The sequence below is a fragment of the Salvelinus fontinalis genome, chromosome 30 (assembly GCF_029448725.1).
Source record: "Salvelinus fontinalis isolate EN_2023a chromosome 30, ASM2944872v1, whole genome shotgun sequence".
NCBI lineage: Eukaryota > Metazoa > Chordata > Actinopteri > Salmoniformes > Salmonidae > Salvelinus > Salvelinus fontinalis.
Genome location: NC_074694.1, coordinates 33,854,220 through 33,871,611, shown reverse-complemented (window position 1 = coordinate 33,871,611; position 17,392 = coordinate 33,854,220). Strand labels below are relative to the sequence as shown.

Genomic DNA, 17,392 nt, shown 5'->3' with positions numbered 1-17,392 from the left:
AAGTTGTGGTAAAATGGCTTAAGGACAATAAAGTCAAGGTATTGGAGTGTCCATCACAAAGTCTTGACCTCAATCCTATAGAACATTTGTGGGCAGAACTGAAAAAGCGTGTGCGAGCAAGGAGGCCTACAAACCTGACTCAGTTACACCAGTTCTGTCAGGAGGAATGGGCCAAAATTCACCCAACGTATTGTGGGAAGCTTGTGGAAGGCTACCTGAAACGTTTGACCCAAGTTAAACAGTTTAAATGCAATGCTACCAAATACTAATTGAGTGTATGTTAGCTTCTGACCTACTGGGAATGTGATGAAAGAAGTAAAAGCTGAAATAAATCATTCTCTCTACTATTATTCTGACATTTCACATTCTTAAAAAAAAGTGTTAATCCTAACTGACCTTAAACAGCGAATTTTTACTAGGATTAACTGTCAGGAATTGTGAAAAAACGAGTTTATATGTATTTGGCTCAGGTGTATTTAAACTTCCGACTTCAACTGTAAGCAGGATGCTACCCACCCTCCACAGCTTGGCCTTCACTCCAGATCAAAACTCCAAACCCATAACCTAATTATTACTAATTGCCTAATTACCTAAAGCAGAGATTACTGCTTTCAAGGTTTTCTTTTTCCAAGCTATACAGAGGGTGCTCTGGCAAACAAACAGCAGAGACCTGAGGACACCATTCCACCATTCCAACACAGAAACAGACAAAATAGACACACAACATAGAATGCCCACCCCAACTCACGCCCTAACCATACTAAACAAATACAAAAACAAGGGAAAACAGGTCAGGAACGTGACAGAACCCCCCCCTCAAGGTGCGAACACCGGGCGTACCCCTAAAACTCAAGGGGAGGGTCTGGGTGGGCATCTGTCCGCGGTGGCGGCTCCGGCGCAGGACGAGGACACCACTCCACCATTGTCTTTGTCCCCCTCCTTAGCGTCCTTTGAGTGGCGACCCTCGCCCCCGACCCTGGTCTAGGAACATCCCCAAAGGTCCCTCCTAAATAGAGGAGATAACTCAGGACAGATAGGTAGCTCAGGACAGAGAGGTAGCTTAGGACAGAGAGGTAGCTCAGGACAGAGGGGCAACTCCGGACTGAAGGGCAGCTCCGGACAGAGAGGCAGCTCTGGACTGAAGGGCAGCTCCGGACTAATGGCAGCTCCGGGCTGAGTGGCAGCTCCGGACTGAGTGGCAGCTCATGACTGAGTGGCAGCTCCGGACTGTGTGGCAGCTCATGACTGAGTGGCAGCTCCGGACTGTGTGGCAGCTCATGACTGAGTGGCAGCTCATGACTGAAGGGCAGCTCATGACTGAAGGGCAGCTCATGACTGAAGGGCAGCTCATGACTGAAGGGCAGCTCATGACTGGAAGGCAGCTCATGACTGGAAGACAGCTCATGACTGGCTGGCTGCTCTGGCAGCTCCTGACTGGCTGGGGGCTCTGGCAGCTCCTGACTGGCTGGCGGCTCTGGCAGCTCCTGACTGGCTGGCGGCTCTGGCAGCCCCTGACTAACTGGCGGCTCTGGCAGCTTCTGACTGGCTGGCGGCTCTGGCAGCTCCTGACTGGCTGGCGGCTCTGGCAGCTCCTGACTGACGGACGGCTCTAGCGGTTCCTGACTGACGGACGGCTCTAACGGCTCGGGACAAACGGGCGGCTCTAATGGCTCGGGACAGACGGATGGCTCAGACGGCACTGGGCAGACGGATGGCTCAGACGTCACTGGGCAGACGGATGGCTCAGACGGCACTGGGCAGACGGATGGCTCAGACGGCACTGGGCAGACGGATGGCTCAGACGGCACTGGGCAGACGGATAGCTCAGATGGCGCTGGGCAGGCAGGCAGCTCAGACAGCGCTGGGCAGACAAGCAGTGCAGACGGCGTTGAGCAGACGAGCTGTGCAGGCGGCGTTGGGCAGACGGCCGACTCTGACCTGCTGAGGCGCACAGTAGGCCTGGTGCGTGGTGCCGGAACTGGTGGTACCGGACTGGAGACACACACCTCAAGGCTAGTGCGGGGAGCAGGAACAGGGCACACTGGACTCTCGATGCGCACTATAGGACTGGTGCGTGGTACCGGAACTGGAGGTTCCGGGCTGAGGGCACGCACCTCAGGGCGAGTGCGGGGAGAAGGAACAGTGCGTACTGGAGACGCACAGGAGGCTTAATGCGTGGTGCCGAAACTGGAGGCACTGAGCTTGAGACACGCACCACAGGGAGAGTGCGTGGAGGAGGAACAGGGCTCTGGAGACGCACTGGAAGCCTGGTGCGTGGTGTAGGCACTGGTGGTACTGATCTGGGGCGGGAAGGTGGCGCAGGATATACCGGACCGTGTAGGCGTACTGGCTCCCTTGAGCACTGAGCCTGCCCAACCTTACCTGGTTGTATGCTCCCCGTCGCCTGACCAGTGCGGGGAGGTGGAATAACCCGCACCGGGCTATGTAGGCGAACCGGGGACACCATGCGTAAGGCTGGTGCCATGTAAGCCGGCCCAAGGAGACGTACTGGTGGCCAGATATGTAGAGCCGGCTTCATGGCACTTGGCTCAATGCTCACTCTAGCCCGGCTAGTACGGGGAGGTGGAATAACCCGCACCGGGATATGAACACGTACAGGAGACACCATGCGCTCTACTGCGTAACACGGTGTCTGCCCGTACTCTCGCTCTCCCCGGTAAGCCCGGGAAGTTGGCGGAGGTCTCCTACCTGACTTCGCCACACTACCCTTTAGCCAGCCCCCCCCCCCCCCCCCCCCCCCCCCCCCAATAAATTTTTGGGTTGTACTTGCGGGCTTCCAGCCTTGCTTCCGTGCTGCCTCCTCATATCGTCGCCTCTCCGCTTTAGATGCCTCCAGCTCCGCCTTTGGACGGCGACACTCCTCTGGCTCTGCCCAGGGTCCTTCTCCGTCCAGAATCTCTTCCCATGTCCAATCCTCCTTGACCCACTGCTGCTGTCGTTGCTGTCCGTTAACCCGCTGCTTGATCTGGGTTTGGTGGGTGGTTCTGTAACGGCTTTCCTCCTCCTCTTCATCCGAAGAGGAGGAGCAGGGATTCGACCAAAACGCAGCGTTGTGAAATGACATGATTTTTAATTAACAAAAACAGAAAACACGAACGAACACTTGAATAGTTACAAAACAATAAACGACGTAGACAGACCTGAATGACGAACTCACATGAAACACGAAGAACGCATGAACAGGAAAAATGCCTACATAAAACGAACGAACAAAAAAAAACGAAACAGTCCCATGTGGCGTAACAAAACACAGACACTGACACAGGAGACAACCACCCACAAACAAACAGTGTGAAACAACCTACCTTAATATGACTCACAATTAGAGGAAACGCCAAACACCTGCCTCTAATTGAGAGCCATACCAGGCAACCCATTAACCCAACATAGAAAACACATAACATAGACTACCCACCCAAAACTCACGCCCTGACCAATTAAACACATACCAAACAACAGAAAACAGGTCAGGAACGTGACAGCCTGAGTGCACTTATTTCTCATTTGCCTGAACGATAGCCAGTCAGCCTGAGCCTTTTGACGAGCCTTTCGCCAAAGGCAATTCTTGAAGTGGAGTAACTCTGCAAGATCATGGTCGCACCAGGGGCTGAACCTGTTTTTAATTCTCAATTTCTTTATGGGGGCGTGTTTGTTAACAATACCACTGAGAATATAAAAAAAGAAGGTCCAAGCGTCTTCAAGCTGATTCTATACCATTTTACAGAGGCCAGTTTGTCACGTATACTCCCTCTCCGGCCTCTAGGTCATCAAGCTGCTGATTATCCCACACAACTGTCACCATTGTCTCGCGCACCTGCGCCTCATGACACTAACCTGGAATCCATCACCTCCTTGATTGTCTTCCCTAGAACTGTCACTCCCCTTGGTTCTTTCCTCAGGTGTTATTGACTCTGTTTTCATGTTGATGCGTTGTTTGTGTTACGTGTTTATTGTTAAATATATTTATTCAAACATTCACTCCCTAAACTTTCTTCCTGACTCTCAGTGCACTCATTACACAGTTCATGAAGGAAGGCTTGCTCATTAAAGTTTTTTAGCAAGCGTAGACCGATCCTGATGGAGGACGATAGCACTAAGCAACAGTCGACAAGAGCTATTTGAAAGTTTTTGCTTAAAACCAGCAAATCAAATTGTTTGGGGACAGACTTGGTGGAGATAACCGAGTACTGAATGTGATCCTTGGTAAAGATTGCCACTCCCCCACCTTTGGAAGATCTGTCTTGCCGAAATAGGTTATAACCAGAAAGGTTAACATCGGTATTCAAAACACTCTTCCTTAATCACGTCTCAGTAATGACCAACACATCTGGATAGGAGCTGTGAACCCATACTTTCAATTGATCCATTTAGGTAATACGTTTCCAGTGTCAATGTGCAGAAAACCCAGGTTTTTACAAAATCAGAAATCAGTGAAGCAGATATCAGAGCACAAGTCAGAATTGGGGCTAGCAACAGTAGGTGGGTCAGGGTGTAATTGCACATTTCCAGATATCATCAACTGGAAAACAATCAAGGCACGACATAGTACAGGGAGAGCTCTGCAGTGTTAATTTATGACATCTGAATGTGCAATAGATGGCAACAAGATCATATTACACAGCAATTTCATCAGATAACATGAATACAAAGCCTGCAAGAGGTGGTTAGAATAGGATGGGAGGCCAAAAGTCTGTGTAACCAATAGAGTCCCGAGAGTGGGAACAAACATAGTCTGTCCCATGGTTGGGTAAAGAAAGTTTGTAGTCAACAAAGTATGCAGGAGTCATGAGTGTCACATTCCTGACCTGTTTTCCCTTGTTTTTGTATTTGTTTGTGGGTGGTTGTCTCCTGTGTCAGTGTCTGTGTTATGTTACGCCACATGGGACTGTTTCGGTTTTGTTTGTTCGTTCGTTTTATGTAGGCATTTTTCCTGTTCATGCGTTCTTCGTGTTTCATGTGAGTTCGTCGTTCAGGTCTGTCTACGTCGTTTATTGTTTTGTAACTATTCAAGTGTTCGTTCATGTTTTCTGTTTTTGTTAATTAAAAATCATGTCATTTCACAACGCTGCGTTTTGGTCGAATCCCTGCTCCTCCTCTTCGGATGAAGAAGCCGTTACACAGGCTATCCGGAAGGCCAAAGTTAGTTACTTTATGGAGCAGTTCTCTCTCTGAGGGTCTAAGCCCAAGAAGTTCTGGAAAACGGTTAAAGACCTGGAGAATAAACCCTCCTATTCACAGCTGCCCATGTCCCTTAATGTTAACAATGTGTTTGTTACTGACAAGAAGCACGTGGCTGAGCTCTTTAATCACCCCTATTTAATCCTCAGGTACTTTAAAATGTAAATAAACTATAACATTTCATACGGAAAGAAGTATGTTCAATAGGAAAGCAAAATTAGTAAGCGTGCCCTATCCCTTGCGCGCCGAATGACTGATAACGTTCCGGTGCTCTCCTCACCAAAACTCCAAATTGTTGCTTGTTTTTCAAAAAACAAGCCTGAAACCTTGTGTAAAGATGGTTGACATCTAGTGGAAGCCATAGGATTTGTAATATGCAAGACGGAATTACATAGGACCCATAGCTTTCCATTGTAGGAGCCTGGGACCTAAAAAATTTAAAATCTCTGGTTGGTTTTTCTTCTGATTTTTTGCCTGCCATATCAATTCTGTTCTAGTCTCAGACATTATTGTAACAGTTTTAGAAACTTCAACCTGTGTTCTATCCAATGCTACCAATTATATGCATATCCTGGCTTCTGGGCCTGAGTAACAGGCAGTTTACTTTGGGCACGTCAGTTAGCCAGAAATTCAGGAAACTAGACCCTATTCCTAACAAGATTTATTAATTAAGTCAGGATTCCTATTTGACTCAGCCATGCCTCCTTGCCCATCCAGCATTCGCTCATCTCCCACCCTTTCTAATGTGACTATCCCTGATGCTTCTCCTTCTTTTTCCCCTGCCAGCTACAAAGTTTCTCCCTGCAGGCAGTCACTGAGTCCGAGGTGCTAAAGGAGCTCCTTAAACTTGACCCCCAAAAAACATCTGGGTCAGATGGTTTAGACCCTTTCTTCTTTAAGGTTGCCGCCCCTATAATCGCCAAGCCTATCTCCGACCTTTTTAAGCTCTCGCTCCTTTCTAGGGAGGTTCCCATTGCTTGGAAGGCAGCCACAGTTCAGCCTTTATATAAAGGGAGAGATCAAGCAGATCCTAACTGTTATAGGCCAATTTCTATTATGCCCTGTTTATCCAAAGTGTTGGAAAAACTTGTCAATAATGAACTGACTGGCTTTCTTGATGTCTACAGCATACTCTTGGGTCTGCAATCTGGTTTCCGCTCAGGTTATGGATGTGTCACTGCAACCTTAAAGGTCCTCAATGATGTCACCATTGCCCTTGATTCTAAGCAATATTGTGCTGCTATTTTTATTGACTTGGCAAAAGCTTTTGATATGGTAGACCATTCCATTATTGTGGGCCGGCTAATGAGTATTGGTGTCTCCGAGGGGTCTTTGGCCTGGTTTGCTAACTACCTCTCTCAAAGAGTGCAGTGTATAAAGTCAGAAAATCTGTTGTCTCAGCCACTGCCTGTCACCAAGGGAGTACCCCAAGGCTTAATCCTAGGCCCCACGCTTTTCTCAATTTACATCAACAACATAGCTCAGGCAGTAGGAAGCTCTCTTATCCATTAAATGCAGATTATACAGTCTTATACTCAGCTGGCCCCTCCCCAGATGTTGTGTTAAATGCTCTACAACAAAGCTTTCTTAGTGTCCAACAAGCTTTCTCTACCCTTAACCCTGTTCTGAACACCTCCAAAACAAAGGTCATGTGGTTTAGTAAGAAGAATGACCCTCTTCCCACAGGTGTTATTACTACCTCTGAGGGTTTAGAGCTTGAACTAGTCACCTCATACAAGTACTTGGGAGTAGGGCTAGACGGTGAACTGTCCTTCTCTCAGCAGAAATCAAAGCTACAGGCTAAAGTTAAATCTAGACTTGGTTTCCTCTATCATAATCGCTCCTCTTTCACCCCAGCTGCCAAACTAACCCTGATTCAGATGACCATCCTACCCATGCTAGATTACGGCAACATAATTTATAGATTGTCAGGTAAGGGTGCTCTCGAGCGGCTAGATGTTCTTTACCATTTGGCCATCAGATTTGCCACCAATGCTCCTTATAGGACACATCACTGCACTCTATACTCCTCTGTAAACTGGTTATCTTTGTATACCTGTCGTAAGACCCACTGGTTGATGCTTATTTATAAAACCCTCTTAGGCCTCACTCTCTTCCTATCTGAGGTATATACTGAAGCCCTCATCCTCCACATACAACACCCGTTCTGCCAGTCACATTCTGTTAATGGTCCCCAGAGCACACACATCCCTGGGTTGCTCCTATTTTCTGTTTGCTGCAGCTATCAACTGGAACGAGCTGCAACAAACACTCAAACTGGATAGTTTTATCTCAATCGCTTCATTCGAAGACTCAATCATGGACACTCTTACTGACAGTTGTGGCTGCTTTGTGTGATGTATTGTTGTCTCGACCTTCTTGACCTTTGTGCTGTTGACTGTGCCCAATAATGTTTGTACCGTGTTTTGTGCTGCTACCATGATGTGTTGCTACCTGCCCTGCAGGAGGCCTTTTGGCTTTTGGTAGGCTGTCATTGTAAAGAAGCATATGTTCTTAACTGACGTGCCTATTTTTATTTTTATAAAGTGAATTTGTCTCCCAGTGTCTGGTGGAAAGCAGTTTACCTGTGTTAAGCTCTATTCCGTTTCTTTTTACCCTAAAACCTCCCTAGTCCTTGCCAATGACAAGCATACCCATAACATGAAGCAGCCACCACCATGTTTGAAAATATGAAGAGTGGTACTCTGCGATGTATTGTATTTACCCCAAACATAACGTTTCTTTTCAGGACATAAAGATAATTTCTTTACCACATTGTTTTTGCATGTTTTGGAGTATTTCTATTTTGTACAGGCTTCCTTCAATTCACTCCATTGTTTAGGTTAGTATTGTGGAGTAACTACTATGTCGTTGATCCATCCTCAGTTTTCTCCCATCACAGCCATTAAACCCTGTCATTGTTTTAAAGTCACCATTGGCCTCATGGTGAAATCCCTGAGCGGTTTCCTTCCTCTCCTGCAACTGAGTTAGGAAAGAAGCCTGCATCTTTGTAGCGACTGGGTAGATTGATACACCATCCAAAGTGTAACCAATATTTTCACCATGCTCAAAGGGATATTCAATGTCTGCTTTTTTTTCTCCCTGGAGTTTGTGATTGAATGTAACGGGTGACGCTCTCCTCATCCTCGGATGAGGTGAGGAGAGAAGGATCCTCAGACCAAAACGCAGGCTTTGGGAAATAAGCCATCTTTATTAAACAACGACGATGGCAAACACGAAACGAAAACAAAACACTTTCAAACTACAAAATAACAAAACGACGTTGACGAAACCTGAACATAAACTTACATAACTAAACATAAACTTACGTACAGGAAACAGACGACATCGAAACGAAAACGAAACAAACAAACGCTACAGTCCAGTGTGGTACGAACAAACATACTGACACAGGAGACAATCACCCACAAACAAACAGTGAGAATGCCCTACCTAAATATGACTCTTAATTAGAGGCAAACGCAAACCACCTGCCTCTAATCAAGAGCCATACCAGGCAAACCAAAACCAACATAGAAACAGATAACATAGAATGCCCACCCAACCTCACATCCTGACCAACTAACACACAAAAACTAACATAAATAGGTCAGTAACGTGACATTGAATCTGTGTTTGAAATGCACTGCTTAACTGAGGGACCATTGCATGTGTGGGGTACAAAGATGAGGCAGTCATAACAACATTATGTTAAACACTATTATTGCACACAGAGTGATTCTATGCAACTTATGTGACTTGATCGGCAAATATTTACTCCTGAACTTATTTAGGCTTGCCATAACAAAGGGGTTGAATACTTATTGACTCAATACATTTTAGCTTTTCATTTTGAATGAACTTGTAAAACATAATTCCACATTGACATTATGGAGCATTGTGAGTGACACAAAATCTCAATTGACTTCATTTTAAATTCAGGCTGTAACAATGTGGAAAAAGTAGAGGCGCTGCACATTATTGTTATCTGTTAACATGTCACATAGTTTATTATTTTCATCAAGACCGTTACAATTTACATTTTGGCTGATGCATGATGCAAAATCACTGCCATTTAAAAAAAAATACATAGCAACTGACGATGCCATATTTTCCAACCCATACAGCACCTTGAATAGCAGGATTTGTCGTGTATTTATCCACACCAAGGTAAAATCAGCATTTACACAAGTCAATTATAATTTCTGTGCCCCCATACTCCTGTAGCATAAGTACAAATACGGTATGTAGCACCAATGAATCAAACATTTTAATGGTAGCCACCCATGGATTTGTACGTTGCAATGATGGCACCAAGGGCACAATTCGCATAGTTAGATATGTACTTAACAGACACATTGTGATCCACAAAGTCTTTGATAATCAATCCCATGTACTTGTACTCACTGATCATTTCTATTATGGTCTGGACCACAGCAGTGTTCTGGTCACAGCTGAATTCCAATAGTGTACTACCTTAGTTTTATTCACATTGATATTCAGAATCCATTGTCCACACCAGTTAAAAACAATATATAACATTTCTTGAAGCTTATCTTCACTTTCCGAGATCAGTACAATGTAATTTGCATATAAAAGAAGAGTCACTATGATTTATGACTGGAGAGATGGAGTTGGAAGCTCCAGGGAAAGAAGCCTGGGTGATAAATGGAGCCCCAGTAGGGTTAAGCGAGGACAGGTTCTTGACGGGGATCACTGGGTCCTCTGGGGCTCTGCTTAGGGTCACAATCCATTGGATTACCTGGATCAGCCTCTCTCAGATCTACAGCCCTGAGTGTGTTTAATCCACTTTCATGTACTCTTTCTCTCTCTCTCTCTCTCTCTTTCTCTCCCCCCCCCCCCCCCCCCCCCCCCCCCCCCCCCCCCGCAGGTGGGTACATTAGAGCGGGGTATCCTCCAGGTGCGTTACCCGGTGTGGCCTCGCTATGGCAGTTTTCTGGAGACAGTATCAGATGACCGCCACCTGACGGTAGCCACTCTGGAGGAGAGGCCCTTCGTCATCGTAGAAAATGTGGACCCCGACACGGGCACCTGCGTACGCAACACCGTGCCTTGCCGACGCCAGTCCAACCGCACCGAGAGGTACGCACGCACGCACCAACAACAACATGCAAATTTCAAATGTATACAGATGCCTGCACATACAGTTGAAGACGGAAGTTTACATACACTTAGGTTGGAGTCATTAAAACTCGTTTTTCAACCACTCCACAAATTTCTTGTTAACAAACTATAGTTTTGACAAGTCGGTTAGGACATCTACTTTGTGCATGACACAAGTCATTTTTCCAACAATTGTTTGAAGACAGATTATTTCACTTATAATTCACTGTATCACAATTTCAGTGGGCCAGAAGTTTACATACACTAAATTGACTGTGCCTTTAAACAGCTTGGAAAATTCCAGAAAATTATGTCATGGCTTTAGAAGCTTCTGATAGGCTAATTGACATAATTTGAGTCAATTGGAGGTGTACCTGTGGAGGCTGGCATAAACAGATACAAAAGTATCTATATCCACAGTACAATGAGTCCTATATCGAATAACCTGAAAGGCTGCTCAGCAAGGAAGAAGCCACTGCTCCAAAGCCGCCATAAAAAGGCCAGACTACGGTTTGCAACTGCACATGTGGACAAAGATCGTACTTTTTGGAGAAACGTCTTCTGGTCTGATGAAACAAAAATAGAACTGTTTGGCCATAACGACCATCGTTATGTTTGAAGGAAAAAGAGGGATGCTTGCAAGCCGAAGAACACCATCCCAACCGTGAAACGCGGGGGTGGTAGCATCATGTTATGGGGGTGATTTGCTGCACGAGGGACTGATGCACTTCACAAAATAGATGTCATCATGAGGAAGGAATATTATTTGGATATATTGAAGCAACATCTCAAGACATCAGTCAGGAAGTTAAGTTTGGTCACAAATGGATCTTCCAAATGGACAATGACCCCAAGCATACTTTCAAAGTTGTGGCAAAATGGCTTAAGGACAACAAAGTCAAGGTATTGGAGTGGCCATCACAAAGTCCTGACCTCAATCCTATAGAAAAGTTTTGGGCAGAAAGGAAAAAGCATGTGCGAGCAAGGAGGCATACAAACCTGACTCAGTTACACCAGCTCTGTCAGGAGGAATGGGCCCAAATTCACCCAACTTACAACTGACCCACTGGGAATGTGATGAAAGAAATAAGCTGAAATGTATCACTCTCTCTACTATTATTCTGACATTTCACATTCTAAATATAAAGTGGTGATCCTAACTGACCTGCGACAGATCATCTTTATTTGGATTAAATGTCAGGAATTGTGAAAAACTGAGTTTAAATGTATTTGGTAAAGGTGTGTCTGGTAAACACATACTGGAAGCTAGATTTTGAGACCAGGATACTTTTATACATTTAAATCATAAATTATACACTATGTTGCGCTGTTGTCAGAGCACATAGGAGCTGTGTGATCCTTCAAGCTGTATCAAACCATGTGCATGAACACACCTGGAGTGAAACGGATTACTAATAGGAGCCAACCCATAACACAACAATGACACACCAGGGGCCAACCATTTACACACTTGTTACATACACGCTGTGCATCCCTTAGACATTCACACGAGTCAGCACATCAATTATAGACCCAGTATATTAATAGTGGAGAGATGTGTGGGGAGAGTAGTTGAGCGCGATGGCACATTGATTGGCTGTAAAGAAGATTTATCTGCCAACGCTGGCATATATATCATGGTACTTTAGGATAGAAATCACACAACCCTCTCTCTTTCTCTTTCACCTGGTTTAACACCCTTATTGGCATGAATGGGTGGCTGTCACTGTCGCCAAAGCAATGTATATGAAGTATTACATAAATTAACAATGTGTTTGAGCAACAATAATAATATATAGGAAAATAATAAACAAAACATTTAACAAACAGCAACAATTGAGAAATACAGTGGGGCAAAAAAGTATTTATTCAGCCACCAATTGTGCAAGTTCTCCCACTTAAAAAGATGAGAGAGGCCTGCAATTTTCATCAAAGGTACACTTCAACTATGACAGACAAAATTAGAAATTGAGAAAAAAAAATGCAGAAAATCACATTGTAGGATTTTTAAGGAATTTATTTGCAAATTATGTTGAAGAATAAGTATTTGGTCACCTACAAACAAGCAAGATTTCTGGCTCTCACAGACCTGTAACTTCTTCTTTAAGAGGCTCCTCTGTCCTCCACTCGTTACCTGTATTAATGGCACCTGTTTGAACTTGTTATCAGTATAAAAGACACCTGTCCACAACCTCAAACAGTCACACTCCAAACTCCACTATGGCCAAGACCAAAGAGCTGTCAAAGGACACCAGAAACAAAATTGTAGACCTGCACCAGGCTGGGAAGACTGAATCTGCAATAGGTAAGCAGCTTGGTTTGAAGAAATCAGCTGTGGGAGCAATTATTAGGAAATGGAAGGCATACAAGACCACTGATAATCTCCCTCGATCTGGGGCTCCACGCAAGATCTCACCCCGTGGGGTCAAAATGATCACAAGAACGGTGAGCTAAAATCTCAGAACCACACGGGGGGACCTAGTGAATGACCTGCAGAGAGCTGGGACCAAAGTAACAAAGCCTACTATCAGTAACACACTACGCCTCCAGGGACTCAAATCCTGCAGTGCCAGAGGTGTCCCCCTGCTTAAGCCAGTATATGTCCAGGCCCGTCTGAAGTTTGCTAGAGAGCATTTGGATGATCCAGAAGAAGATTGGGAGAATGTCATATGGTCAGATGAAACCAAAGTAGAACTTTTTGGTAAAAACTCAACTCGTCGTGTTTGGAGGACAAAGAATGCTGAGTTGCATCCAAAGAACACCATACCTACTGTGAAGCATGGGGGTGGAAACATCATGCTTTGGGGCTGTTTTTCTGCAAAGGGACCAGGACGACTGATCCGTGTAAAGGAAAGAATGAATGGGGCCATGTATCGTGAGATTTTGAGTGAAAACCTCCTTCCATCAGCAAGGGCATTGAGGATGAAACGTGGCTGGGTCTTTCAGCATGACAATGATCCCAAACACACCGCCCGGGCAACGAAGGAGTGGCTTCATAAGAAGCATTTCAAGGTCCTGGAGTGGCCTAGCCAGTCTCCAGATCTCAACCCCATAGAAAATCTTTGGAGGAAGTTGAAAGTCCGTATTGCCCAGCAACAGCCCCAAAACATCACTGCTCTAGAGGAGATCTGCATTGAGGAATGCGCCAAAATACCAGCAACAGTGTGTGAAAACCTTGTGAAGACTTACAGAAAACGTTTGACCTCTGTCATTGCCAACAAAGGGTATATAACAAAGTATTGAGATAAACTTTTGTTATTGACCAAATACTTATTTTCCACCATAATTTGCAAATTCATAAAAAATCAGATTTTCTTGATTTTTTTTTCTCATTTTGTCTGTCATAGTTGAAGTGTACCTATGATGAAAATTACAGGCCTCTCTCATCTTTTTAAGTGGGAGAACTTGCACAATTGGTGGCTGACTAAATACTTTTTTGCCCCACTGTATATAAATACCTCTGATTGATCCGTATTTTGAGCAGTGGAGTAGGAAGAGCTGCTCATCATCTACTTTACCCGACCCACAGTGCTTACATAGTCTTTCTTCTCTGACCTTCCATGTTTTTCTATGGCGTTCTGTCTCTATTGCCAGGCTACTCTCTCTCTCTCTCTCTCTCTCTCTCTCTCTCTCTCTCTCTCTCTCTCTCTCTCTCTCTCTCTCTCTCTCTCTCGTACTAATCAACACTACAGGCTACCAGGGAAAACCAGAACGAGATTGAGATAGAGAGTTAGTGAAAGTAAAATAAAGGCTGTTAATCATGTGTTGGGTGACATAGCTGTTCTCCGTAGCAGATGTTTGGTGTAATTGAACGTTTTTTTTTTACTCATTAAAACTCCTCTCTTTGGACAGCGGCTGGTCTCATTGGCAAGATAACTGAACTCCAATAAGTGAGAGTAGTGTAAACAGGTTGGTTTGTTCGGCAACAAAACCGATGCGTGCTCAACTATGGGGCAAAACAGACAGAGTTGGCTTAGATTGTTGACATGAAAACTACATTTAGTCTCAAATGTTTGAAAACAAATACATTTGCACAATGAGCACTTGTGTCAAATACATCAGTATACTGTAGTTGTCACGCGGGACTAGGTTGGCGAAAGAACCAGACGCAGAGAGAGAGAGAGCCGCTTGGAAAAATATTCCTTCGATTTTTTCTTAACAAAACTGAAATAAGCCCGAACATCCAGGGCGCAGAGAGAACACTTGCCAAACACCCAAAAATCACACACGTAACAAAAAACAATCCCGCACAAAACAAGGGCGGGTTAAACTCCTAATTATAGGGAAGCTAATTACGAAACAAAAAACAGGTGCAACTAATAAGACAAAACAAACAGACAAACGAAAAGGGATCGGTGGCGGCTAGTAGGATGGTGACGACGACCGCCGAGCACCGCCCGAACAGGCAGGGGAGTCAACTTCGGCGGAAGTCGTGACAGTAGTGGCTAGCAAATTTGAGCCATATTGGCATAGATGTGACATCAGTATGAAACTAACTATGCACAAAGGCGGAGAGGGCGGTCCTGCTGCTGGGTTGTTGCCCTCCAACGGCCTCCTCCACGTCTCCTGATGTAGTGGCCTGTCTCCTGGTAGCGCCTCCATGCTCTGGACACTACGCTGACAGACACAGCAAACCTTTTTGCCACAGCTCGCATTGATGTGCCATCCTGGATGAACTGCACTACCTGAGCCACTTGTGTGGGTTGTAGACTCCGTCTCATGCTACCACTAGAGTGAGAGGACCGCCAGCATTCAAAAGTGACCAAAACATCAGCCAGGAAGCATAGGAACTGAGAAGTGGTCTGTGGTCACCACCTGCAGAATCACTCCTTTTTGGGGGGTGTCTTGCTAATTGCCTATAATTTCCACCTTTTGTCTATTCCATTTGCATAACAGCATGTGACATTTATTGTCAATCAGTGTTGCTTCCTAAGTGGACAGTTTGATTTCATAGAAGTGTGATTGACTTGGAGTTACATTGTGTTGTTTAAGTGTTCCCTTTATTTTTTTGAGCAGTGTATATTGAAAGGCAATTATTATTTTATTTTGCCATTTAAGGTGAAGCGTTTGAATGAAATGAGGGCTACTACTTCTATATTCTTATACTCAAATAAGTCTCTTTTTTTGTATTTTTTTTTTTACATCCATCAGCCTTGATTTCTGATGCTTCTGATAGGTTGATATTTCATTCGGGGCGGTAGTAGAGAATCTAGACCAGCTATCTGGTATTATAATCACTTGACACGGTAACAGCGAGAGATCAACTGATGTGCCGTTTTATCCTTGTGCATTTCTTGTCGCGATCAAGCTTAGTCATCTCCCATTTGTAGCGTTTTAATAAATCCAACGTTAACCTGCAGGAGTGCATTACATTCTGCTTGTTGGTTGCAATCGAGCCATAGCTATTAGCATCACATACCTAAGGGTACACCACTGGCAATCTCCCCACTGAAACATATATTCTCAATCTTCCTTCCTCATTATTTCTTTCTCCACCATTCTCTATCTTCCTTCCTCATAGCAAAGGAAGTTTTTTTGTGTTAAAGCTTTAGATTTCCTCCCTCTGTTCACTTTGTTTCACAATGCTGTAGTTTCAGGGAAGAACCCTGGAGCAACAGAGCCATCGCTAATCCCCAGGTGTGTCTCTGTGTGTGTGTGTGTAGGGTTGGGGGTAGAGGAAGCAGTTGTGTAGCATCCACACACACACACACACACACACACACACACACACACACACACACACACACACACACACACACACACACACACACACACACACACACACACACACACACACACACACACACACACACACACACACACACACATATATTAGAACACCCTAACTCAGAGCTCTTAACCTGCAGCGTTTACCCCAGGCAGCTGGTGAGATGAGGGAGACGGGGACAGACCTCTTTACTCTAGGTCAAACAACAACAACTATCCCCTCTCTTTCATCCCTCTCTCTCTGTCCTCCCCCTCTACCTACACATCATTAGACAGTGGGGTCGAGGGCAGGCTGGAGGTGACGGATCATCACCGCTCTATGTGTGTGTGTGTGTCAATGTTCCTCCAAACACCCTAATGGCCTGTGTTTAGAGTCTGTCTCCGGCCCTCAGACATCCAAGGTTTCAGACTGGACTAAGTGTGTGTGTGTGCCTGCCTGCCCCTCTGCCTGCGTGCGTGCATCTTTGTCTCTGTTTATGTGTATGCGCACGCTTGTTTGCATGTTTGTGTGTGTGTGTGTCTGGGGGATACCGATTTACTGTTGTCTTTCCTGTCTGCAGACCAGGTCCTTGATTCCCAGTCATTAGTACAGAGTACAGTTAGCTCTTTGCTCTGCTATGATGCTGTTTAGCTTATTGATCTGATATGTCTCACATCTCCAGCCATCAGGACTCACTGTGCTACTGCTGTTTAGGAGGTCAATAATAGGACCTATTAGGTCAATTAGGAGTTGTTCTTCTTTCTCCAAAAACGTATCATGCTTCACCTACGTTCTTTCTTTCTCTCTCTGTGTGTGGGTCTATCTCTGCAATATCTCAGGTCACTGAAGAATTTACTAAGCTCTGTTCTGTGCGTGTGCTCCTCCTCTCCCTGCAGTATTGTGGGCCACTCGGAGCCCTACACCAAGCTGTGCTGTAAGGGGTTCTGTATAGACATTCTGAAGAAGCTGTCTCGCACCATTAAGTTCTCCTACGACCTCTACCTGGTCACTAACGGGAAACATGGAAAGATGATCAGTGGCATCTGGAACGGCATGATCGGAGAGGTGAGAGGACCACTAATGCCAAACCCCATATCAAACCCTAGTCCATGGGGATCTGAGAGTAATCCATAGGTGTAAGCAATGGGGTGAAAGCTCCACTTGCATTCTGATAACACACTTGATTACACTTATCAAGGCTTTCATGATCCGTTGATTAGTCTAATCAAGCGTGTTAGTGCTGGCCTGGGACAAAAGCCTGCACACCCAGTAGTTTTCCAGGACCAGGAGTGCAGAACATTACAGGAGATGTCTGTGCTAGGGCAGAGGTGGTGGAGTAGCATAGAGGCTCGAGAGGTGTAC

The 17,392-nt window shown here is 45.2% G+C and overlaps 1 protein-coding gene across 1 annotated transcript in view; it reads left to right on the top strand.

Moving 5' to 3' along the window:
• The window catches only part of LOC129829065 (glutamate receptor ionotropic, NMDA 2C-like), a 110,211-nt gene that overhangs the window by 61,228 nt on the left and 31,591 nt on the right, over positions 1–17,392 (top strand). The window contains exons 9-10 of the mRNA XM_055890537.1: positions 10,091–10,302; positions 16,927–17,095. Coding sequence (XP_055746512.1) covers positions 10,091–10,302; positions 16,927–17,095 — 381 coding nt within the window. The remainder of the gene's footprint in view (positions 1–10,090; positions 10,303–16,926; positions 17,096–17,392) is intronic.